Source organism: Schistocerca piceifrons, chromosome 4 (assembly GCF_021461385.2).
Source record: "Schistocerca piceifrons isolate TAMUIC-IGC-003096 chromosome 4, iqSchPice1.1, whole genome shotgun sequence".
In the NCBI taxonomy this organism is placed as follows: Eukaryota; Metazoa; Arthropoda; class Insecta; order Orthoptera; family Acrididae; genus Schistocerca; species Schistocerca piceifrons.
The window spans coordinates 294180781-294208510 of NC_060141.1; the positions used below are offsets into that span (position 1 = coordinate 294180781).

The 27730-nt window shown below is 40.7% G+C and overlaps 1 protein-coding gene across 1 annotated transcript in view; it reads left to right on the forward strand.

Annotated features, from left to right (window-relative positions):
* LOC124796360 (DNA-directed RNA polymerases I and III subunit RPAC1) overlaps window positions 1-27730 on the forward strand; it is a 206216-nt gene that overhangs the window by 121835 nt on the left and 56651 nt on the right. Inside the window, exon 4 of the mRNA XM_047260516.1 lies at window positions 14710-14842. Coding sequence (XP_047116472.1) covers window positions 14710-14842 — 133 coding nt within the window. The remainder of the gene's footprint in view (window positions 1-14709; window positions 14843-27730) is intronic.

A 27730-nucleotide genomic window follows, 5' to 3' on the forward strand; every position in this document is an offset into this window, starting at 1 on the left:
GAACAGTGAAAAACTGTAGAGTAGAGTGACGAATCACGGTACACAATGTGGTGATCCAATGGCAGGTGTGGGTGTAGCAAATGCCCGGTGAACGTCGTCTGCCAGCATGTGTAGTGCCAACAGTAAAACTCAAAGGTGATGGTATTATAATGTGATAGTGTTTCTCACAAAGGGGGCTTGCACCCCTTGTTATTTTGCATGGCACTACCACAGCACAGGCCTACATTGATGTTTTAAGCACCTTCTTGCTTCCCTCTGTTGAAGAGCAATTCAGGGGTGGCTATTGCATCTTTCAATGCGATTGAGCACCTGGTCATAATGCACTGCCTGTGGTGGAGCAGTTACATGACAATAACATCCTTGTAATGGACTGGCCTGCACAGAGTCCTGACCTGAATCCTATAGAACACTTTTGGGATGTTTTGGAACGCAGACTTCGTGCCAGGACTCACCGACCAACCTCTCCTCAGTGCAGCACTCTGTGAAGAATGAGCTGCCATTTCTCAAGAAACCTTCCAACACCTGATTGAACATATGCCTGCGAGAGTGGATGCTGTCATCAAGGCTAAGGGTGGGCCAACACTACACTGAATTCTAGCATTACCGACGGAGGGTGCACAAACTTATAAGTCATTTTCAGCCAGGTGTCCAGATACTTTTGATCATATAGTGTATGTTTGCACAACTGGTATTGACATTGTCAGTGCCTGTTGCATTTTTTTAATTCCTTTCTTCCCCATCTGAAGGGCTGGTAACAAATGGTTGGAAAGTATTACCGCTATCTATCTTTCCTGACTGCACCTCATTGCTTGTTATTGGCATCTCTCTTGTGACATATGCAATGTTAATTAGACTGCTCTGCAACTTCTATTTCACTGCCTGTAATTCTAGTTCAATCCTAGCAATCAGTTCATTTTCCCTTTCCTTTACTGCCTTTTCAACTGCTTCACCATAGGTCTTATGCTATTGTATGACCTTCTGTGCAAGGTTCTTATCCTTATCTAGCATTCCTGCTTCAGCTCTGTCCATTAAATTTTATACCTCCTCTTTTAGTTTTTCTTGTGCTTTCTTTATGAGCTTGGTGCCTAAATAATAGCTACTCAGTATTACTGGCAGTTCCTATACTTCTTCTGGCCAATATTTACATAGAATCGCAACTTATTAACAGTACCTCTCATAGTTTCTAAATTTATGCAAATTTCTGACTGAGCCTCTTGTGTCTGAGTCTGCTCGTCACTCATGATTTTTAGCCTATCTGTTATTACCCTTTGTGCCTTGTCTATAGATGAAACTTTTTTTTTATCTAGGTTGTTTACCTCCTGAGACAAATCAGTGAATAATTCCATCTTTAATTTCTTCTCCATGTCTGCAGTTTGCACATTAAATCATTAGAATGGTCATTACATAGATTTTGACTTAAATTATCGAACCTCTGTGATAGGTCATTTTTAAAACCATCAAATGTCTGCTTTTGTTCATTTTTAAATTGAAGAAACTTTTCATCAATTTCTTTGGTTTGTTGTGTTTAGTGTCATGTAAACCTACTGTCTCTTGTTCCATCACATTTGAAACACGTTCTCGTGACATGGAGAAATTGAAATTTACTGATTCCGCACTACCGTGTCTTTCATTGGCTTCATGTGAGAAAATGCTTCTCGATGAGATTTGGTATTTAGTCTTGTCTACTGTGAGCATAGTATCATCATGAGGTAAGACATTGTCATCAGCATAAATTGAATTTGTGTAATGTTCCCGGCCATTGTCAATATCATTGACATTTTGGGTCTCATTATTACTTGTCGGCACAACCTTTTTAACTGGTTCCACTTTGCAAATATAAATACAAAATAAAATTGAGTTTTAATCTTAAAATTCATTATGAGTATTTTCCTGATCAGTACATGATGTATTTTATGCAAGTGTTGCAGCTTTTTGTTGCTGTTTACGATTTTTTTATCCACATTCCAAAAAATCAAAATAATGTTAAACCAAATCTCTGATGCTTTAAAAAATGCTTCAGATTTGTGATTGGGTAAGCTAAGGTACTGATACTATTTTTGATCAAGGCGTCAATAGTGGACATGAACTTCCTCAAATTGAGAGACGTGAGGTTATTACGCAGAGCAGAAAAGGGAAATTATCATGATTTGCTAGAGGATATGGAGATCTTTTGTTATCATAGATCAGCTTGTGTGTGCCTTCTCAATGAGCAGGTGAAGGTGAGGGGAGTTCATTTTTGGGAGCTCTTCGCCGAGCATTTGCTTGATGGGAATGGAAATGATAGGACAAGGAAAAATGAGAAGGGGGTGGTGGAGGGAAGAGTGAAAGGGGGGGGGGGGTAAGTTAAATAGATTGGTGATATGAATTATGTTATTGTGACTAAGTTTGCGTTGGCGCCCTTTAGTTGGGCTTTTGCCGTCTTTGTTGGCTACACCAACAGACATATGGTGTGGATTCACATCTCATGATATACGAGCACACCGTAAGAGCCCTTACGAGTTCTCAATTCATCCTATCGAGCCTGTGTTAATTTTCACATGTATGAAGTGTGTTAGCACTTTATTTCTGCATTTGGTCTTGTTTCTTTAATACCTCTGTTTCGTTCATGTCCGTAATTTTCTTATCTCAACTTAGTTTACTTTACATGTGCATTCAGCAATGTGGCACCATCTGCCGGAAAAAATTCGATCCTCCTGAATATCATTAACTGTACGCTAGATGGATGCCAACAACGTTTTTACATTTTGGCATTATGATAAACTTTTGCTCTTCGATAATATGATAAACAATTTAAAAAAATTTTTTTAAAGTTTTTTAAAATTTTTTCTATGGTGTGCCTCTCACCTATGTTTGTTCCTTTTTTACTTATTTGTACAATTGCTTTTTGGCGTATATAACTGTACTATGTGGTTGACAAAATCTTTGCCAATGTATCCATTTTTGTAAAATTTTTCAGTATTTTATCATTATATTTTACTGCACTTTGTATGTCATTTCTTCTTCTCATTTTTATTTTCGCTATATTTTTTGCATAGAGGGCAGGTTTTCTTTGCAGCGCCCCCTTATGGTTTCTCATTGTCATAGTCAATTTTCTATGTATCACTTTATGTTTAACTTCTGCTTAAGACAGTGATACTACTCAGGGAACATATATGTTAAAGGTAAATTTGTATGTGCATTTTAAATGTTGCAATGCGTCTGTATACATTTAATTGGTTTTACGTTCCTTTATTTACATTTATTCATTTGGTCACTGTTATTAATTATTTTTATTTTTACTCTTGTATTTGTAGCACCGATGGTGGCTGTTAATCAGTTGAAATTGATTTGCAAAAGTAAATAAAGAAAACATGATTTTGCGGATGGTTGCTGATTATTTGGTAATTTTATGGTTTATGATCGCTGCACAACTTGGGTACCATATGGAGCCCACCATTCAGATTCTTCTTTGAAGACATTGTTATGGCCACCAGCTTGCTGTGCTTAAATTTATTGCCTCTCCGAAGTATTACAGATACTGTTAACATAGCTAGGTAGATCAGATGAAATATGGAACTAGTAAAGAAGTTGACTTCATACTATAAGAATTAATGTATTTTTCTTTATTATTGAACTAAACAGAAATCCACATTCTCTCTCGATCATGGACAGGGAAAATATATACGGTACACGATCGGTGAAACCTCTGATAGGAGTTTTTACAAACATAAGAAAATTAATGTTCTTCATCTTTTTTCACTAGCTCCATGGGCTTCATTGCTGTGGGCATACCATTTTTTAAGCTTTGCCGGAAACTATTTAGGCGAATGAATGGATAAAAATAGACAGAAGAAATAAAACGTACCCTTATAGGTAAACCAATGTAAGTTCCAATGTGGTCCTCAGGAAGACACATTCCTTCAGTATTCTGTGGCCATCCTTGGTTCTTTAAGGTAGCTAGTTGAACTGATGAAGGCAGCTAGCATAACTCAATGAGTGCCTGCACAGCTCATCATTTGCATTGTTGTACCCTGAGTCAATTGCAGTCATCTGGTTTAGAACTCAGTGGAAGGTCTAAACCAGAGGCTCATTTGATTCTGTGACTGTGATGGGTGCAAATTTCTCAACCTTCACTTTGGAAAAGAGAGTAGTAGAATCTCCCTTAATAGTTGCTCTTAGACACTTCTAGTTTTTCTGGTACATATTGTGGATTGTTTCAAAACAGAAAAGTTTTGTAGTCCATTCCAGAGCATATTAGTCCATAGTATAAGAGGATAGTGTTATTACTTCAAGTTGAACAAATATATTTCAAGGAAGACACAATACATGAAAGACACAGATCAAGTAAACAGAGTAAGACGTGTGTACACTTTAACAGTCAAATCATAACTGAGTCCGAGTCTAGCAGCCACTGGCTGGCTGGCTGCTTAGGTGGCACTGCTGCTGCTGGCGGCACTTTGAAAGATTGGCGAGTCACAACACTCCCCCCCCCCCCTTGAAGTTTTTGCACAGGTCCTGATGGAGGTGACCTGTAGGTTGCTAATGTCCATAGGTGTTGTGTACGTACTACGGAAGTGTCCCCGATGATAACAGGTCGAGATGACAGGAGACATGAGGGTCAAATCTGCTGTGGCCCTGTGCACCAATCTGCCCATTGCGGGAAGTCCGGTTGTTATAACAGGAGACGTGTCTGCGTCCGTAGGAGAAGGAGGCAAGTAGAGTTGCTCTGACAGATGATGATCATCTGCATGGGCACATCTCCTGGTGGCATCAGTTCCTGTGCTGGCACCAATATGATGGTGAGAGGACTGCGTTGTGAGTAATGAGAGATTCCAGTATCTCGAGCATCACGTAGAGCCGAAGGTGGTGTAAAGGCATCTGGAACAGGCGTTTCCGGCACACGAGGCTGAAGCTGGTCTGAATGACGCACTGCAACACCCATGTCTGTCTGGACTTCATACAGGCATTGGCCACGGTGTCATAAGATGCGGGCAGGACTCCATTTTGGCTGCCTGCCATATCCTCGTACCCATACAAGGTCGTCGGCGGTGAACTGCCAAGCGAAGGCACCCACAGCCATGAGGTGGAAGGCCGCAGAAGATGAAGTAGCGTGTGGGGCTGTCGGTCATGTAAGAGCTCAGCCGGGCTGTGGTCGCCCACGGGGGTGAAACGGTAAGAAGCCAGAAATTGGAGAAGCGCATCATCAGCAGCAGAAGAAGTCAGGAGTTTCCTCATCTGAGCCTCAAATGTGTGGACCAGTCATTCAGCCTCACCGTTTGACTGTGGATGGAACGAAGGGGCCGTGACATGCATGACAGCGTGACGGGCACAAAAATCCGCAAAATCGGAAGAGGCAAATTGCGGACCATTACCAGTAACAAGAGTAGAGGGAAGGCCTTCCAAAGAGAAAATGCAAGCTAGAGCATTGGTGGTTGCCGCAGTGGTAGGTGACGTGCAGTGGACAATGAAAGGAAAGTTAGAGTAATCGTCAATAACGAGAAGCCAATAAGTACCTAAAAAAGGTCCCGCGAAGTCAGCATGAATATACTCCAAGGGCTTCTCAGGCAAAGGCCACGGTGACAAAGATGACTTCGGGGCGGCGGCCTGTGACGCACAAGGGCCGCAGGCAGTGACCATGTGTGCGGTTTCAGTCGATGCCGGGCTAGTACACATGACGGCGCACCAGAGATTTTGTGCGAGAGACACCCCAGTGCCCTTGGTGAAGGAGGCGCAAGACCAAAGCACCCAAAGGCGCAGGTACCACAACACGCGGCGAAGCATTTTTGGTGGAAAGGAGGATAACACCATCCCTAGCAGTGAGGCGGTAATGCAAAGTGTAGTAGTTCCTCAACGGATCAGAAGTCTTAGCGTAAAACCCGGGAGAGGGTAGGGTGAGAACCCGTAGCAGCCGCCAGCCGGTCCCTGGTGATGGGGAACCCGTCCACAACCCGCTGCTCGGCAACATCCAGGTGGAATCACAAAAGTTTGTCCCTATCGAATGCCAGATCAGGACCCATGGGAAGGCGAGACAGTGCATCAGCATTCGCATCATTCGCATGTTGTGCCATCGGCCAGAAATGAATCTAATAATTGAAATGAGACAAGTAAAGAGCCCAATGCTGGAGGTGGTGTGCAGCCTTGTCGGGAAGTGACATTGATGGATGAAACAAGGAAACAAGTGGTTTGTGATCCATAACAAGATGAAATTTGGATCCATAGAGAAAAACACCAAACTTATGAGAGCATAAATAATTGCCAAAGCTTCTTTTTCAATTTGAGAATACTTTTGTTGGGCACCCGTGAGCATTTTGGAGGCATAAGCAATGAATTGTTCAGAACCGTCGGAAAAATGGTGCGCAAGGACTGCACCGACGCCGTATTGAGAGGCGTCCGTGGCAAGAACAAGATGTTGGCCAGGTCGATAAGTAGCCAGGCACGGAGCCTGTTTCAGCATAGTTTTCAATTTCTGGAAAGTCGCATCGCATGACGCGCACCAGTGAAAAGGCACGTTTTTATGCAACAGGCGATGCAACGGCTGAGCCACTGAAGCAGCAGACAGTAAAAACTTGTGATAGTATGCTATTTTCCCCAAGAAGGCCTGCAGTTCCTTAACAGATGTAGGGCGAGGAAGGGCATCGATCGGAGCGACAATTTGCTGAAGTGAACGAAAACCATCCCGAGAGAGTTGAAACCCCAAGTACGTGATAGATGCCTGAAAAAATTTTGATTTCTGAAGATTACACTTAAGACTGGCAGTCTGTAAGACATGAAAAAGTGTGCGGAGATTTTGAAGATGTTCGTCAGTGGTGGAGCCAGTGACAACAATGTCATCCTGGTAATTTATACACCCAGGGACAGTGAGCAATAATTGTTCCAAGAATCGCTGAAAGAGAGCAGGGGCACTGGCAACCCCGAATGGCAATAGTTGGTATTGATAGAGGCCGAAAGGTGTCTTAAGGACAGAAACTGCCGGGAAGCAGCGTCGAGAGGAAGTTGATGATAAGCTTCTGACAGGTCAAGTTTAGAAAAATACTGGTCTCCAGCAAGTTTAGTGAACAATTCTTCAGGTTGAGGCATAGGGTAAGTGTTGATAAGGCATTGAGCATTTACAGTGGCTTTGAAATTGCCACAGAGACGAATCTCACCATTTGGCTTAGCAACAACGACAGGAGAGGACCACTCACTGGAAGTGACAGGAAGCAAGACCCCTGATGCAGTGAGACGATCCAGCTCCCGTTTGACCTGATCACGAAGGGCCACAAGAATGGGCCGAGCCTGAAAAAACTTAGGCCGAGCAGTGGGTTTGAGCATGATATGAGCTTCAAAGTCGTTTGCACGACCTAACCCAGGAGAAAAAAGGGATGAAAATGTCGTCGACAAGGAACCCAATTGAGTATAAGGGATAGCATCAGAGACGATATTGATAGAGTCCTCTATGGAGAACCCAAAAACGCCAAAGGCATTGAAACCAAAAACATTCTCCGCGTTGCTATGGTCGACCACAAATATGGGAACAGTGCAAACGACAGATTTGTAAAATACCTCAGCATCAAATTGTCCTAAGAGAGAAATCTTATGTTTATTGTTAAGTCCTTAATTGCCGAGTGACAGTTGACAGGATTGGAGAATCCAACTGAAGATATGTCTGAGAATTGATGATAGTGGCAGCAGAACCAGTATTCACCTGGATGCGTACATCTCGACCAATTATTTGGACAGTGAAGAATAACTTCCCTGAAAGGGAAGAAGTACAATTGACAGACAACACAGAATCAGAATCAGCGTCATGTTCATGAACATCATGTATGCGGTCGGATTTGCAAACGGATGACACATGACCCCCCCCCCCCCCCCCCCCTTTTTTTTTTTTTTGACACATGGCGCAACATTGTGGACAGCCTTCTCGTGAATGTTTCGTAAAGGACCGCGGACATGAAGGAAGTTGCCGTGGGTTTTGCTGCAGTTTCTTAGAGGTTTGTTTACAGTTAGGCAGAGGCTGCGCTTGGGAGCATACTGCAGCCACATCAGCCGGCAGGTACACGCCACACGCTTCCTCAACATCGCACAGAGGTTGTATTTCCCCGACGTTGCCCCATGCCTCTATTTGCGAGAAATTTCAAAAGACTGAGCGATGGATAGGACTTCATCTAGAGTCGGATTTGCCAACTGAAGGGCACATTGCTTAACTTCTTTGTCGGGCGCCGATCGGATAATAGCATCCCGTACCATGGAATCGGCATAGGATTCTTTGTGAACTTCAGTAACAAATTGACACTTTCTACTGAGGCCGTGAAGTTTAGCATCCCAAGCACGATAGGATTGATTCGGTTGTTTTTGACAATGATAAAAGGCAACACGAGAGGCTACCACATGCATTTGCTTTTGAAAATAGACGGACGGAAGTGAGCACATTTCAGCAAAGGACATAGACACAGGATCTTTCAAAGGCACCAATTGTGACAACAACCGATACATTTCAGGTGAAATCCATGAAAGGAACAGAGACTTACATGTTTGTTCGTCCACAACATGAAATGCCAAGAAATGCTGTCGAAGACATTTTTCGTAATCAGACCAGTCCTCTACCGTCTCGTCTCAAGGAGGAAAAGGAGGTAGAGACAACGACGAGAGACGCCCCACGTTTGATGCTGCGATGAAATCACGAATCTCATTTGTGAAAAGCATTTGCTCTATGAGACCTTGCAATAGTTGCTCTAAAGTAGCCATGGAAACATGTGGGTCAACAATGGAAAAGAAAAATCGCTACCTCGTCACCAATTGTTATAACTTCAAGTTGAACAAATATATTTCAAGGAAGACACAATACATGAAAGGCACAGATCAAGAAAACAGAGTATGATGTGTGTACACTTAAACAGTCAAATCATAACTGAGTCCGAGTCTAGCGGCCGCTGGCTGGCTGGCCGCTTAGGTAGCGCTGCTGCTGCATGGCTGGCAGACAGCGCCACATGTAGAGGACCCGCGTAACTGCACGGCAGCACTTTGAAAGATCGGTGAGTCGCAACAGATAGTGTGTCCAGTTGGGCTCTCCACCACACAACTTACAGCATGTAAGATATTCAGAGCTTTATCTGTTTTCATAAGATTACAAATAATGTGTTCACTCCAGGATAGTCTGCTGTCCAGAAAAAGCCCTGATACCTTCGCTGATGTTTGTATATTAAATCTGAAAGATCCCAGACTTATCATATTCATTGGGTATGTTTAGTGTTATTGTCTAAAGAAAAATACAGAAGATTTTTAATGTAACAAATCAATCCCATTCCTCAAGGTCCTTTCAGGTAGTAGATAAGCTGATATTCATCCATCAGCAACACACTTCCAGGCTGATACATCTATTCTACTATACAAAGAAAACTCATTGCTTAACATTGTTACCAAAAATCTCTAAAAGTTATTGACCAGTTTACTTCAAAGTTTTACACGATACTGTAATAAACATTTGGAAGGGTATAGGCTAATATGGAAAAGATGTCAGCAAAAATTTCTTCCATATTGACTGCAAGAAATAAAATGCTCTGCTGTGTAAATGAATGGCTTTATTTTCTTTCTCGCAGTCAGTTTTAACTAAGATATCAGGGTATTTAAAGCATTAGACAAATCGTTTCTATCATATATATTCCTTCTCTTTATTTATAATTTTCAAAACACATTTTATACTCAGTTATGTGTTTTCTTTGCTTCCTCGCAGCTGGTTTTGACAGGGAACAGGAAAGTTGTATTTATGGCTTTTTGGCTTATGATTAGAATACTACAATGGAATCTCAATCATCTGAAATTTTGTAATCCTACCGGTTCACAAAATAGAACTCTGTGAAATACTGTCATTGAAGCAACTATCCTCACAGATCCAGCGGCAGAAAAGGTCTCTCATATCCATTTCTTTTATGTGACTTTCTTTTCCCAGTCAAGGTTTCATTTGCTATAGTAGTATACAAGGATTGGGGGAGGGGGAGGGGGGGGGGGAAGCACACATGGACAGAGAGGAAGGAGGTGAAGGAGATTAGGACGTTTATCCATTTCCCATACATACACTCCAAGGTAAGAGTGAGAGGGGGGGGGGGGGGGGGATATGATTTACCACAAAGGTACAGACAAACAAATGAGTATAGTTTCAGAAATATAGCATGATTCATTCAACAGAAAGTGATTCACAAATTGAGCAGTCAGTAATGTGTTGGTCCCCCTGTTCCCTTGTGCAAGCAGTTATTCAGCTTGGCATTGATTGATAGAATTGTTGGCTGTCCTCCTGCGGGATATCAAGTCAAATTTTGTCCAGGTAGTGCATTAAATCATCAAAATCCCAAGCTGATTTGAGGGTCCTGCTCATAATTCTCCCAATGTTCTCAGTTGGGTAGAGATATGGTAACGTTGCTGGCTGAGGTAGGGTTAACAAGCTTGAAGGCAAGCAGTAGAAACTCTCACCTTGTGTGGACGGGCATTATCTTGCTGAAGTATAAGCCCAGGATTGCTTGCCATGGAGCGCAAAAAAAGGACATACAACATCATCAACAAGTCGCTGTTCTGTAAGGGTGCCATGGATGACAACCAAGGGGTCTCGCTACGAAATTAAATGACATCGCAGACCATCATCCCTGGTGTTGGGCCATATGGTAGGCGACAGTCAGGTTGATATCCCACCGCTGTCCAGGGTACCTCCAGACACATCTTCCCTGGTCACAGGAGCTCAATTGGAAGCTTGACTCATCACTTAAGGTAACACTTCCCCAGTCAATGAGGTTGCAGGCTCAATTTGTCTGCCATCACTGTAAATGGGCTCGTTGATGTACATAGATCAATAGTACTTGACACAAGAGGCACTGTGAGCTCAGTCCCCTTTCTATGAGCTTCCTGTTAATGGTGATTGTGGTTACTGAAGCACCAGTTGCATGTTGGATTGATGATAATGATGAATCTCTGCCTCTGAGTGAATACTTCTCAGACAATCGCTCGCTCCCCTAATTCTGTCGTCTCTCTGTAGGTCGGCAGCTTCATTCTTGGCACTTTGTACAGCCATGGTTCACCCGTTCCTGACAACATTGTCAAATAGTGTTCTCGCTCCTATTTAAACATCGAGCAATTTGCTGATTACTCCAACATTAAGACCACCTACATGTCCTTTCTCAAATACTGACATCTGTGTATATTGTTCATCCACCTGTCTGCGAGGCATAGGTACTGTTCAACTGAGTAAATGGAATGAAATTCATGAAGAATTCATGCCTCTGCTTATGTATGTGTCACCTGTCAGAGTCAGATCTAGACATATCAGGGGTCTGTTATCACTCCAACTGCACACGCCCCACGTCATTACAGAGCCTCCAGCTTGAACAGTCCCCTGCTGACAAGCAGGGTCCATGGATTAATGAGGTTGTCTCCATATCTGTATACATCCATCCTCTTGATACAACTTGAAACAAGATTCGTCCAGCAAGGCAACATGTTTCCAGTCATCAACAGTCTAATGTCGGTGTTGACGGGCCCAGGCAACATGTAAAGCTTTGTGTCTTGCAGTCATCAAGGGTATGCAAGTGGGCCTTCGGCTCTGAAAGCCTGTATTGATGATGTTTCATTGAATGGTTCATACCAAGGTACTTTTTGATGGGCCAGCATTGAAATCTGCAGCAATTTGCAGAAGGGTTGCACGTGTGTCACATTGAATGATTTTCTTCAGTCTTCATCATCCTGTTCTTGCAGGATATTTTTCCGGCCTCAGCGATGTCAGAGATTTGATATTTTACCAGTTTCTTGATATTCACGATACACTCGTGAAATGGTCATACAGGAAAATCTCCACTTTATCACTACCTCAGAGATGCTCTGTCCCATCACTCATGTGCCAACTATAACACCAAGTTCAAACTCATACAGATCTTGATAACCTGCCATTGTAGCAGCAGTAACTGATTAACAACTGCACAAGACACTTGTTGTCTTGTATAAGTGTTGCCGAACGCAGTCCTGTATCTGCCTGTTTACATATCTCTGTATTTGCATACCCATGCCTATACTAGTTTCTTTGGTGCTTCAGTGTAGAAGAAGTGGAATTTATGCGGCTGCACACCTGAAATTTAATGGAGCATTCATTGCTTCGGGAGGATGAGAAGAGATATGTTTCTATTCATCAGTGGAGAATGATGCTCTTCATCTTTCCCCCTCAACACCAACATGGAAGCATTTGCTGCAATAGGATACGTGCCATATTTAATAACAGAATGCCCCATATACCTGCCCGCAAATAACAACATAGTTACTGAGACTCTCAGTGGTTTTATTAAGCTGCTCACCCATTCATTCGTGCTTTGCAGGGACTTATGTGCATTTAATGTGTCATGGGAATCTATGACCATTTGTCCCCTGGGTCAAGTTGTTGAGAATCTCATCTGTTCAGAAGCATTACGCCTCCTGAACACGAGCAGAGCACGCCATTCACCACAGATATGTTCTATTCTCTGTCATAGATCCAACCATGCTCTCTCTTGCCCTTACCAATGCTGCTCAGAAGTCAATGGTTGGTGATCTGCAGTCCAGTGACCTCTTCCCCATGTGGATGCATCTGAAGAATAAAAAGTGCCTGGTAGTAAGACATGAAAGTGCAATAAGCCAACTAGACGATGTGCGGTTGACTGGCTGTGTTTGAGCGCGGAGATAGTGTCCAGGAACAGATGGATCCATCAAGCTGATGATGCAGACTTTTCCAAAGTCTTTGTTGCATCTGTGAAGACTGCTTGTGCCTTGATGGAATGAAGACTGCCACTCTGCAATCAGGGTCAAGCAGGTGGCGTTGTGCAGGTTCATGTGCTAACCTACTGCAGAAACCTGCGCAGCTCTTTGGATGTCAAGGGCTGAATGGCACTTTATTATGAAGGATATGAAGAAGAGATTGTGGTGGGAATTCCTGAACACTTTTTACTGATACCAGTGACTGAGTTTAATTTGTACAGCACTGAAGATGATCACCATGTGATCGAAAATCGATTCTGCTATCAATAAAACATCAGTATTATGGCCAATGCTGACCTTCCTTTTAATTTAACATATATGGTCGTTGTGCACACAGCACTCCATGGAGTCGCCAATAAACATTTTACTGTTTTACCAGCTCAGCACAAGTATGGGGAGCCATCGGAAGGATTTCTGGAATTCAAGGTGGGCCACTCACAGCAGCCATAGTGAATTAGGGATATCTCCAAACAACACCCAGAGACATCGCCCAGACAGTGGCAGAGCATTTTGCCAAAACTGTTTGTAATGCGAGCCTAAATCCAGCAACATGTTGACATCACTATCTGAACCTTGAAGGGACTGGTGGGATTGCAAGTCCAATAACGCCAAGTCCTATAACGACCCATTTTCCATGTGGGAGCTAGAGATTCAGCACTGTCTGAGGCTCGTGATACTGCACCCAATCAAAACAAAATCAAGCACAGAATTCTGTGGCAACTTGGAGAAAAATCCTTCTAGCACTTTTTAATACAATATGGCAGACAGGACAATGTCCCAGTTCATGAAGAGAGGCTGTATTGGTTCCCCTCTTCAAAACAGGGAAGGACTAAACATCCCTCAATTGTTATTGAAACACAACATGAATTAACTGGTTAGGAAAGACCTTGAGGCGAGTTGTTAACCATTGTTTGGTCTGTCCATTAGAGACCTGACAGCTACTTAGCTGCTCTCAGTGTGGATCTTGGTGGTGTGTATTACACTGTCGACAAACTGACCCTGCTAGATGGGGCTACGCAGCACAATATTTTATGACCTTTTAAATGAGCACCAGTACTATAAAGATACATTTACAACCAGGTCTAAACGATAGGACTCCCTTGGCTGCTGTGTTGTGTGCTCTGATCATGTCCTTAAGCTCCATCTATCTAAAGAAATCACTATGGTGCAGAATTTTACATGGTCTTGGGGGCTATGGAACAGATGAGGTGTGCTGAGACTGCTAAATTCCTCATCTGCACTATCTCCCTGAGTGTCCTTCACTATCTTCAAAGCATGCAGACAAAATAGTGTAGAATATCCAGGACACACTTCTTTGCCTACAAAGTCTGCTGGGCATGTGGTTATTAAGGTAAAAGATGTAGCAGCGAAGGAGGTGTGTAGTGCTAATGAGATAGCCCAGTGCGCTGGCCTCTTGTATGCTGTCGCCTCACTGTTTGGGTATAGAGTTATGCCTGGCTGAAAACGTGAATAGCTGGAAGAGATCAACTGCAGTTAGTGAAGTCAACAACATGACAGTGGTGTAGCTCCTTCCAACCACAGGTGAGACAAGGTGTTTCTCACTTGGCTTCACATGGGACACAGCCACATGATGCATGGCTTCTTGCTCCAGCTAGAAGGCCCTCAAGTATGCAATGCTTGTGACATGCAGATCCCAGTGTGTCACATTTTAGTTGACTGTGTTTCACACACACACACACACACACACACACACACACACACACACACACTTACTTTTTTTCATGTGCATTTATCTTGTTTTGTGTGGACTTATGTTGTTGTGTTTGCTCTTGTTATTTACCTTGTTTTAGTGGAAGTGAAACGCTGTCGGTGGATGGCCCTTCTGTTAGCTTTGTAATTTGCTGATGAGCTCACTTGATCTTATCATCATATCTAGAACTTTACTGTACAACCAGATCAATCAGATTAGTTATATTTATTTAGCTGCAAAGAGTGTCACTTTTTAATTGGCCTTTCACGTTTTAGGTTTCAAGTATGGCAATTGAAAAGGTTTTTGTATACAACAATACAAGTATTATCCAGGATGAAGTTTTGGCCCATAGATTAGGACTGATTCCATTAAAAGCAGATCCACGTTTATTTGAATACAGGCAAAAAGGTTAGTAAATTTATTACTTTTGTAATTAATGTTTATTTGATGTTTTCTATAAATTTTACGTTATACGGAATGATAAAAGGAGAAAAGTTAACCATATGCTACATGATGTTTTAATTTATTACTTATTTACTAATGACTCAATTTATAACACAGTTTGCAGATAGTATCCACATATACCACTGAATTTACTTGCAAAATTATATCAGTGTATGACAAATAGTTCAGGAGACATGATTGCATAAACATTGGGATGTGTGGAGAACTTACTTATGCCACTGAATTTACTTGCAAAATTATATCAGTGTATGTCAAATAGTTCAGGAGACATGATTGCATGGAGCACAAATTATACAGACTTATCCAGTGTTTTATAATGAGAGCACTTAGCAACTTCCAACAATCACCAAGTGTAATTTCAGACCTTTTCTAAACTTTTTCTCGATAATGTCAAATATTTAGCACATGAATTCACTTGTAAAGTAATCAGATGTTTGCAATTGTTTTATACATGGGAATTCTCTTCTTTAAAGTCTCAGAGGCTACTGGTAATCACTAAGCAACTCTGCATTACCGCCAGGTATCGAAATAACTATCCACTTGCTGTCACATCTTGCAGTAAACTAATAAAATGCAAGAAGCCACTACTACAAGTACATAAACATACATTGCCAGCTCTCCCTCTCTCTCTCCCTCTCTCTCTCTCTCTCTCTCTCTCTCTCTCTCTCTAATTCAATCATTATGAAATCAACTCCCAGAACTTAAGAGTAATTTTCTTCAACAGCTGGTTTCACCAAGATTCTGTACTGTTTTGAGCATAAGTTTTATCTTTGCTTCCATTTTGAACATATAACTAGTTTTATACATGTAACCAGACTGAAAATTTTGTATAGATTTGAGTTCTTGCAGTACACATCTACAGTACAAAGCACCCTTCAACTTTAAAACAAACTAATAGCTATGTATCAGATTCTTCAATATTTCGTGTCTCAGGTCAACGTCATTGTTGCTTCAGTAGTGATCACTCTTCTGCTCTAATCATCCATCATACTGCCTACCTTGGTTGAAAGTACGACCTCTACACCTGCCGCCGCCACCTCCACCACCACCACCACCACCACCACCACCAAGTGCCTTTTGGTGTTTTCATGATCAAGCAGGGTTGTGCACTCACGTCTGAAATGCTCATTCTGTGTTGAATACCATGCCCCTTTCTGCTACAACATCAATAACATCTGTCCTAGTATAGTGGATTGGGAGCTCATTTTTTTAAACTTATAAACTGTATGATCCAAACTATTATCTCATTACTGTATCCTCTTGGTGATCTTATTGCTTTGAGTCTTTTAACAGTCTTCTTTGTTCAAGCAGATGCTTTTTCATCTGAATGATATATTTTTACATATTTGTTTTTAATCGCACCTGTGAATACTGTCACAATTTATCTGAACCATCTTGCATTGATGCACATAATGGCGCACATTGAATACCCCATAGTTATCTGCTAAGAAAGTACAGTTCCAATGTCTAAACAATGTGTTATGCTCTTCTTTAATAGTGTCTGTGAGCAGCCATCAAACCATTCCAGCTGGTTGCTTTGAGGGCACAGAATTAGAATAAATATAATTTGTCTATTTTCTCGTAAATCTTAGAGGTTCGAAGAAACTTTTTGTACCCTTGTCATCGATAAATGATCTTTCATGTGTACAACTAATTTTATTATAACTTTAATAATAATTAAATGGGACAAAAACTGTTGTTTACATGTAGATGACATTCTATGCATCATCAGATGTTTATTTTGTATTTTTATTATTCATTTGAGGTACCCCTTGGGTAATGTGCAGCATCTTGAGTTAGGCAGTAGGAATTCCCATGTCACACGAGCTGCTGCTTGGAGCTACGACGCTCCGGTCGCAGGTTCGAATCCTGCCTTGGGCATGGGTGTGTGTGATGTCATTAGGTTAGTTAGGTTTAAGTAGTTCTAAGTTCTAGGCGACTGATGACCTCAGATGTTAAGTCCCATAGTGCTCAGAGCCATTTGAACCATTTTTTTTTTTTTTGAGCTACGAACACCATACCGATTACCAAGGAGGACTTTAAGAGTACTCTGTTTCTGTGTAAAACCCAGGATGAGCCATTTAACAATATAAATGAAGAACAAAGAAATTTTATGTACAACTTTTACTGTGATTTAGTACGAGCTTAGGTACTTCTCAAACCACATATCTGTATGGACATGTAATAAAAGTTCATCACTATTTAAAAATGATAGAAGTTATTTACAGCAGATGATAATAATAATAATAATAATAGAAGATAAGAAAATACTCGTGTATTATTGTTTAAGAAGAGGTTTACTATTGTAAATGTTGAAAAGTGAAGTTGCAATAATTGCGGAAACAAGATAATGAAAGAAGAACGAGTTTATTAAATGTTAGAGGGTTTTTAATTTCAAAAATTCAGAAAGAAAAAGCAATATATTTAAAAACAAATACTGATCATTTTCATTTTGTCTCCTATTCTGGCAGATATTCACCTTTCACTGCATATATTACTAATTGCCTTGTTTCCAAGGTAAACTTTGAAATTAAATATGCTTAGGTAAAAACTTAAAAAATTGAAAATCCTGTTGTACTACCATCATCCTGATGATGATTATTAACTATTGAAATAGGAAACTATAATAAAGGCTTCCATTTCAGGTGATGGTGGTACAACATGATTTTCAGAGTTTTTTACAGGTGTCTATCAGAACTATTTCACCATAGCTTTACACCAACATTGGCTACAAACATTCCTTGTTTATAATATTGTCACTGGATACTAAATTTTTATGTATAACCTAAGCTGTAGGAAATGATCAGTTATGTCGCAGAGTGATGTACTTCGGGCAAGTGAGAGACTGTTTGTTTAGTCTTAGGACACTGTATCTTTGACATGTTGTATTGTATGTTCTGTGACTATGAAATAAAGTGTTGTTAGACTGCTAATCGCTGCTCTGCTGTGATTCACGACATAAGAATTTGGTGCCGAAACCCGGGAGACAATGAATTTCCAAGTAATACCATGGTGGGCGAGGAACTGATAAGTTTTTGTGGTGGTTAATGCCTTCCAAAGTTGAGCTAGTTCCATATTCGTGGCGTGGAATGTTTTCGCGTTATTTGTATATATCGAGTGGGGTAGTCCGCGTCTTCCAGCGAATCGCTGAAGTGCCATAAGAAACTTGTCCCTTGACAAGTCTGTACAGAGTTCGAGCTGTACAGCTCATGTGGTAGCACATGTGAAAAGAGTGATACATGACTTGTGTACTTCCTTCCCCACTTTGATGAATAGTGGGCCAGCAAAGTCTATTCCAGTTACAGCAAATGGTTTGGCAGGCGAAACTCATTGAGGTGGCAGCGGTGCTTCAATCTGTTGCCCTCGTGGATTCTTCAAGATCTTGCATGCGAGGCATGAGTGTAGGATTCTTTTGATTGCCTGACAAGCTCTAAGGATCCAAAATTCGGTTCGCAGTTCGGATAGTACAGAACGAACACCAAAGTGATGGATACGGATGTGTGTGTCTCTCGAATAACCAATCGTGTGAAGTGGTGGGAACCGTCAAGGAGGCTAGTGCACTGCAGTTGACCTCCTAGACGTATCAGTCCATCTTCTATGAAAGGATTGTATCATGCGATTTTTGACTCTTTTGACAGTGGTAAGTTATTCTGAAGTGCATTTAATTCGCTGGGGAAGGAATTTCTCTGGCCCACTCAAATCCAATACATTTTGGCAGCTGATAATTCGGTGGCTGTAAGTTCTCCTGAAGATTTATTCTTCCGACGAATGTTGTGTAGGAAGTGGAGAGTCCATGCTGTGATATGAATGAGCTTCCAGTATGAACTGAATTTAAGTCAGTTCAAAAGGCATTTTGGCATAGATATTAATAAGACTCGGCTCTGGGTTTTCTTCCCCTATTCTTCGGGAGGAAGTCGTACCATCGTTGGAGTACTGTTTGGCCAGTATTCAGGAGGGCATGTAAGCCAAGGCGGCCCATGCCACCAAATATCCAGAGAATTCATTTGCTAGCCGAGGAGACCATGTGAGAGGTGGTTAGCAGTATTGTCTGGTCCTGAGCAGTGTTTCCATTGCATGGGAGTTGTGTGTGTTTGTATCTCATTTACACGATTACAAACGAAGGTCTTCCATCTGGTAGGATCACAGCGAATCCAACTTAGTGTTATTGTAGAATATCGCATGGGCAATTTTAATGTCTGTTGCGCAGCAAAAGTAACACAATAGTCTAGTCCCAATTACTGCCGCTAAAAGTTCGATTTGAGGCAATCGTCTCCTTCTTCATAGGAGCAAGTCTGTTCTTGCTATAGGCTAAATGGGTTACGACGTCATCATCTAAGACGTTCACATTTCACGTATGCGCGAAATCTAAAAGATCGATTCCAAAGGCTACCAGCGTAAAGGAACAATTCTGCGTCTTTTGCGAATCTTGCGGTCATTGGGCGCAAGACTGTAAGAAGATCGTATGCGTTAATGATCGAATAGATAAATTGAAACTAGCAAACAGATGCTTTCTTTGTCTTCAACGTGGGCACAAAGTCTCAAATTGCAAAAAGAAAGAAAAGGCTCGGTGTGTTAACTGTAAAAGACTGCATCATAAGTCCATTTGTGAGGATCGTAAGGATATTAGGAGTCCTACATACGTTACTTCCGTGGGAATTGTATCTGTCGCTCCCCACGGATACACGTACCTTCAGACAGCTCAAGTATGCTTTTCAGGACCTACAGGATTGAGTAGGACAACGCGATGTCTACTGGACCCAGGTAGTCAGTCCAGCTACATAGCAAAATCGCTGATTGATCTGAAACTGCAAACAGTAGACCGACAAGAACTAACTGCGTGTTCCTTTGAATCAAACCCTACACGCCCACGCCACCGCAGGCTTGGTTCAGTTTAATATGAAGGGCCTTTGGCAGAATTCTTCAGTGCCACTTACTGCCTTTGAAAGTAGTCACATTATTTCTCACCAGCCTTTGGTTCCACAACATATAAAGAGTTTACCAGATGCCAGTGAGATTATGCTAGCAGATCCGAAAACCGATTCAACAGAAGATCTTCCCATGGAGATTCTTGTAGGAGGCGATTTGTATTGGAAGATAGTGAAGCATAATTCGCCCATACGCATCTCTGAAACCTTAGTGTTAGTACCTTCTCTGTTTGGTTGTATACTTAGTGGTAACAAGTCACAAGCCTGTGTGCATGCAACCATGGTAAATTTTGCTCAGACTGACCGATCTCCTCTGCACTCGGACAATGATTTCAGATGTTTTTGGGACTTGGAAACTATAGGGATTACTGCTGATCAGAATCTACCTGTGAACAACAAGGATACAAGACTTCTTGGAGAGTGTAGAGCATCTTTCTCTATAAAGGATCATCGAGCAGTGGTTACACTTCCCAAAAGACAACATACAGTGCTTTCGAGTAACAGACCGATCGCGGAAAAACGATTCAAGCACCTTAGGGAAAGATTTCAACGTCAAGACACCTTTAAGCAAATGTATTTCGATCTTATGCTAGACTACATTATGAAGGGGCAAGTAGAGGTCGCTCCCACCCCACTCTCAGGAAAGGAGCTATTTTATCTCCCTCATCATGCAGTGAGGAAGGAGAAATATGGAACCATTAAGTGGAGAATAGTCTTTGACGCTTCATCTCACGAAAACAATGCTCCTTCTCTGAATGAGGTATTAGAAGTAGGACTGAATCTATTACCAGAGATTCTGGAAATTTTACTGCATTTCAGACTATATTTTACGGCTATCGTCACGGACATCACACAAGCTTTCCTTCAATTAACCTTGAACAAATAGGACAAAGACTTGACCAGATTCTTCTGGTTGAAAATTCGCCAGTATCAAACAGGAAATCTTCGAACGACGGATGAACTAACAGAATACCATTTTAACAGACTCCCATTCGGCCTGACCTACAGCCCATTTTTACGTTTGCAACACCAAGAGAACTTGCCGTTTTAACAGACTCCTATTCGGCCTGACCTTCAGCCCATTTTTTCTTTCTGCAACACTAAGAGAACTTGCCGACATTGTATGACAGCATTTCCCACCGTAGGGCCACTTATAAACAAGACTGCATACATGGATGACTTTGTGATCTCAGTAGAAGGTGATAATTTGGTGATAACTATATAGTATGAACTTGTAACCCTAATTAAATTGAACAGTCCCTCACTTGCCTGAAGTACATCACTCTGTGACAAGTTATAACTGAATTGCTCATTGTGAAAGACGGAAAGCCATGAGAGCTTGTCTCCTTTCATTTTAATTAATTGAATTAATGAGCATGTGTACATTTTAATGCATTTTTATCTAAATAGGGAAGTGCTAGGGCAGTTATTATGTTTAATAAAGTGGGTTGAGAGAGAGCATATTGCTTGTCTCAGTATCTCATTGCACTGAGTAATTAGGAGTGACAGTTCTTTCTTTCTGTTGACTGAAAGTTTGTGATCTGTTTGTGTTGTCACTGTGTGGGGAAGGCCACCTTAATGGGCTGGAATTGTGATAGGTGGATGCATCCAGCTAGAGGTACAATGGTAGGACTTGTGCGAGGGCTAGTCGCTGCTCTCACTTTACAGGAGAGGCTTGCGGAAGGCCCTCGGTGACGGGGAGTCACCATACCACGAGCAGTGTCCTGCTGTTAATGCCCTCCAGTATATTGTTCCTAATGCCTTTTACAAATTTCAGGCTTTACCACTCGATGGGACGGTACTTTGGAAATTGTTCCATGAAGGGAGGAGAAACTTTCTTACACTGATGGGTGCTCGATAGTGTGCCATCAGTGCAGCTAATGTATTTTTTGAGATGTTTGGGTATTTGTGCCCATTGATTTCCCACACACACTGAAAATAAGTGTCATGATTTGGAATCAGATAGTGACATCAGAGGACATACTTGGGGCTTGAGTAACTTTAGGCAGCAAGCCACCCTATTGGAGGAGTAATCATTGTCTGTCTCATGGAGGAAAGCTGTGTTATGCTGGTATTTGATTATGCTGTTGGCTTGGTGAAATCCTGTCATGTGCAATTAGATTGATTTTTTTTTATGTGCTCCATGTGGAGAGTTTTTGGAAAAAGTGGGTTCCAGTTCGCATGGGGCAGCGTGGTATGAAGATGAGAGATTGCTTAGGTCCAGCAATAGAGTCAGAGTCCAGTGTTTGAATCTGAGCGTGGCTGCCAAGGTTGCAGACTTGTAGATTTTGCAGTACTGAGCACGGGGTTCAGTCATGGTGGGCAACTGTCTGTAGTCAGCATCTTTGCAGCTCCAGCACTTGGGGAATTTTCTGTAGCGATATAATTAAATTTTCTTTGAGAAGTTTGAGTCTTCATCTTCTGTTATTTTCCATATTGCTTTACACCCTCTGCGGGATGTTCTTTCGATTTGCAGTAACAGTTATTCAATTAATGCATGTAGCACAATCTTACAGTTCAATGGTTCACAATCACTGTCGCTTAAGATAGTCAGTCAGATAGCGCTAATGCTTATACTCACAGAGGGAGGCAGTGCGTAGAGAATCTCAATTATTCATACCAGCCTTGCCAATTGACCTTTACTATTTGCATACTAATTGTGATTTATAGGTGTATTATTGGATATGGGTGATTGTTATTATTATTATTAAGCTGAAACAACATACTCCATGCACATTTTTTTGACAATAAATCATTCATTTCAGTGAATAACCTTTCTCATTTCAATAGAAAATACAGCTTGTTCATATGATGTTTTTTGGTCTTTTTCTGTGGGATATTTGATATAATTTATTAATTTATCACAAGTTGTCAACTTGGGATTCACTGCTAGGGTCAAATAATATTAATATGCGTTCAGATAGTCCTTTGTGCACAGACATCAGTATTGTATCTTAATGCTGGTTCTGTGTCGGGGGTGATTCTGGTGTAGAAATTAACCATATGTAATTCCCACATTACCATACCACCATGGCATCTTCTAACTGTTCATGGTGACTATTAATACTTATTTAATAATTTTTTATGGTGATGGTGTACCTGTAGAACTTGTTAATATCTCAATAACATAAATAACAAAAAAGAGATCTGAATGTCACATAAATATACAGAGTACAACTATGTGGAATAATCGGAGTACACATTTAAAATTGACTTCTTTTCTTTGAGTGTGTAGTAAAATATTTCATGCAAGCTGAATTAATATACATGAAGCTTCTATTGCATACAGAGTCTAGATATTAAATGTATTTTTCACACATGATTGTACATAACATAATTTTTTGAACAAGGAAAACAGAATTATTGATGATTTGATATTTTATCTCTCTCTCTCTCTCTCTCTCTTGACCATTCATTTCATTTTGACCAGAGACATCTTCATTCAACTGGCCTTAAAGCTGTGCCTGCTACTGGACGGGGAGATGCTTGATAGTGACCATGACTGTGACTCTGATTCCAAGAACCTTTGAGCCAACCATGAGAGAGAAAATGTGCATTAGTCTCTTATCATTGTCCAGATATATTTTAGAAATCATTACATCATACTAATTGAATCTTCAAGTCCAGAACGAAATTTCCACTGTGCAGGGGAGTGTACATGGTATGAAACTTGCTGGCCGATTAAAACTGTGTGCAGACCAAGAATCGAACTCGCGACCTTTGAATCTTAAATTGTTACTTATGTGCATGGCATAGCTATCTGTTTTTATTCTGTGGTGAGGAGACCTTGTGGAAATAGGTTTTGGGCTTTGTGAAACATGTTTTATCACACTCTACTCGCGCCCTATCCCCTTTTCGTACATACCCCGTTCCACCCTCCTGAAACCACACTAGTATCACAGTCCTATCACTATTATACTTGACATTACTTTGAATGCCATGTGTTTCCTTCATCATTTTCAACATCTTCCCCCTATACTTATTTTTCTCAAAATTTAGCCTGCGGACCTTCTACATTGCTCCCTGCATTAATGCTTGCTATCTTCCATCGTAAATACATGCATGTTCCTCATTCACATGACCTTCAATCTCCTGTCCTGCTCCTCCTCCTCCCAATCCTACACACCTTCCATTACCCTACAACCCATCCCAGCCAAGATACCTACTTGTTCTAGTTAACAGTTAACTGCAGCATCAGGTGTGTGTGAGGGAGTGGGGGCTGCCAATTCACAGTTCAATACTTTTATTCAGTGAATAGTAATCTAGCCTCCTATATATATAATACATGATTGTAAAATGATTCTTTCGGGGACAATTCTCATGCACAGAAATTGAAGATTGAATGTAGACATCACATATTTCATTATTTGGAATGCGTATCATGAGCTGCTGACTGTGTCTGACCCTTAAATAATTACACACAATGGACACACATTCAGTGCTGCATAATGCCACATTGTTCATTGGTAGAACATGCTTCACTTTTGTTGGTGGTGGTAACCTGTAGTGGTGACAAAGTACTTTCCTGCCCACTATTTTTTTCCAAATGTTTTTCAGTCATTTTACTTGACTTTTAAACCACTACTTTTGATTTTACTTTTTGCCTTTATCACTGTTTAACCCATATTTTGTTTCACAAGATAACTGAGAAATTTGAGGATTATAGAGTGAGTATTCATATGAGACACATGCACTGTTACCATAATAATCATCATCATCATTCATTTGACATATACTGCTGGATAAAGACCTCCGCAAGGCCACTCCATGCATTACTGGCTCCAATTTATGACAACGAAGGGAATTCTAGGACATTAAATGTGCAGGTACAGAAAAATTAGATTGTAACTCATTCTAAAACGAATTGTAAATGTTTAATTCACACTTTTCAGAAAATTGAGAAATTTTTTCATACATCAAACTTGCTGTTTTCTTCAGAAAATAAAAATCTTGAGGCGGATCATGCACTCTTTGAAACTTGACTAAAATTTCCTCACTTCATTCACCTCATTCATTGTGACTGTCTGTCTGTCACTTCTGACTTAAGTTTTGAAGTGGTATCAGTCTTCCCTGTGGTTGTTTATTGCAGGAAATATTGCATAAATTAAATATGCAAATGCTAGATTTGGTAATCCTCTCCCAACTGGGACTCTCTTTGTCCTTATGCCAGCTTACCTTACCTGGTTTTTGGCTGCAAACTCCCTGACTCTATGGTTCATTAATTGTACTGCTCACTCAGTAATTAGCAACAGGGAATGAAATGTGAAAAAATGTAGTAAAATAACTGCAAAAAATACCCACACATCAATCGCAATGCAACATTCTCATTTGTTGAACATAATTCCTGCACACCAATATCTGTCCTTATACTTTCCTTTTGTGATTGTGTAGCCTTTCACACTGCCCAACAGTATAATAAAGTATGAACTTTTCTTAGATTCACTATCAACCAGGTTGTGTGATATTTTGGTAGAATGGAATAATTTACACCGATGGAGTCGTGTGTGACTAGGTTACAAATATTTACACATAAAAAGAAGTAAGAGGTCTTCTGGGCAACTAATTCTGTTTTGTGAAGCAACAACTTCCTCTTCAGACATCTTCATAATTAAATTAGCTGTCCTGGTGATAGTTGGCAGCACATTGGCTATGTTGGTATTTTGATCATAATTTGCATCAAACAGGAAGAAAGGTTCCAGCAACATGAATCCAAATAAGTCTGTCATTGAGAGATTGAACTATGCTTCATTGAGACTTAGGGCCAATTGTATAAAGCATTTGACCTTAGATTAACGCAGAAAATGATCTCAGATCAAGCTTAACTCAGAAATCTGGGTTGTATAAATGTTCATCCCAGATTATATCGCCTTGAAGCAGGATCAACTTTGATTGCCAAAAATTCTTGTGTCAAAGTCAGGTCCAAATGTAATCATCAGTTTACAATGTAGTGATATTGCACAACAATGCTTTTGTTATGTGGAATACAAATTGAAATAATAAAGACATTGCTATTGAAACTTAAATATGTAACTATACTACTCCCACATTAATGAAGCCCGATCCTCCCCTCCCCCCGATATGGTTGGGTTAAGGGAGTTACCATTTATGTACATAATGAGTGCAGATAATAATTTATCTCATAACAATTCATGGAGACATCCTGCAATTTCTGTAATTAATTTTGAGGCATTTTATAGACATTCGACAACAGAGCACGAAAGGAAAATTAGAAATATTTGTCATGAACAGTTAGGTATGTTGATATTGACAACAGCCAGCCGGAGTGGCTGAGCGGTTCTAGGCGCTACAGTCCAGAGCTGCGCGACCACTACGGTCGCAGGTTTGAATCCTGCCTCGGGCATGGATGTGTGTGATGTCCTTAGGTTAGGTTTAAGTGGTTCTAAGTTCTAGGGGACTGATGACCTCAGAAGTTAAGTCCCATAGTGCTCAGAGCCATTTGAACCATTTGATACTGACAACAGCCAATAATGATTGAACATCTCTTATAAATGTGCTCTCTCGGCTCTAGTAGCAATTACTATACAACATGTATTAATTTTTGAACTCCCGAACAAGTGACTAAACAGCTGTGGCAGCTGCATGAGCACTGATGAGCAGAGGAGAAATAAGCACTTACACACAAGTTGTTTGCAAGTTCTTATTTATCAAGCACATTTTGTACAAATGATTGGGTAGCTCAAAGCTTGTGTTTTGGTCTCTCATATAAAGGAACTCTAGTTAAATCCAGCCCAATTCTAGGAATTTTTTTCGATTTGCTACTACTTTCTCTGCTGTATTGGCCATAAAGATAATAATAACAACACTGCATTCTGAAACCATGTCACTCTTTCCATTTTCCAAGTATTCTGGGCCACGGCAAAGGGCAGCATTCTGTGTGATGTGTTATCTCCTGTTGTGTACTTTGGAGAAGTTTGCTTAATTTGATGTGTCTGCTGAGGACGATAAAGTGCAAACTCATTCTCTAAATCAAGTGATAAATCATTTAAACTTGGGTGGAAAAAAAAAACTATGCAGCTGTTAGAACTAAGGCTGAGGGAGTATGAATCTGCTGAAACGATGAAAAGTAACTAGCCACTGACTCCAATATGTATGCTACTTTTAACATTCCTAGTTCATGCTTCAGGAAGCTTTCAGATGATGGTTGGCAATTTGTTCAAACAATGTAGTAACAGTTTGCAGAGTCGTCCTCAAGGAATTGGCCTGCATTGCTTTACTGAAGAAAGAATTCATCATATGGAATTCATCATATGGAAGGAAATAACATGATGAAAATACAACGTGGTTTTCATAAAATATCACATTTTCCTGGTATTTTAGGCACTGTGGACTGCACCCACATCCCCATCATATCTCCTAGTGGCAAAGGTGCAGAGATATTTAGTAATCATCACTGGTGGTTTTCGTTAAATATACAAACAATTTCAGGTGCTGAGCTTAATCACAGCATATTAAAATGTACAAAAGCATCACACGCAACTTCCAGAAGAAATCTTTCTATGAAGAAAACCCAAAACCAACAGAAAATGAAGCTAACAGGAGTTACAATGCAATGAGTGCAGAATTCACAAATAAAGTATTTACAAAAAGAAGAAGAAGAAGAAGTTACTGATACACCTTTTCCTTGTTGGTCATAGTAACTTTATCAGTTTTCTTGAATTCCATAGTGTCATTATATTGTCTGAACACAATTTCAAGCAAAAAATCTGTTTTGTATGCGGAGAAGTTCAAAGATTGGTCCTTTTTCTGTTTACTTCCTCCATCCTCATAACCCAACACTTTTGATAATAAGTACTGTGTATCTACAATGTACGGTTAATGTCTGCATTCGAAGTGGGATAATCGGTTGATAGTCAATTTTTGCGGTGTTCCCAAGCATGTTTCTTGC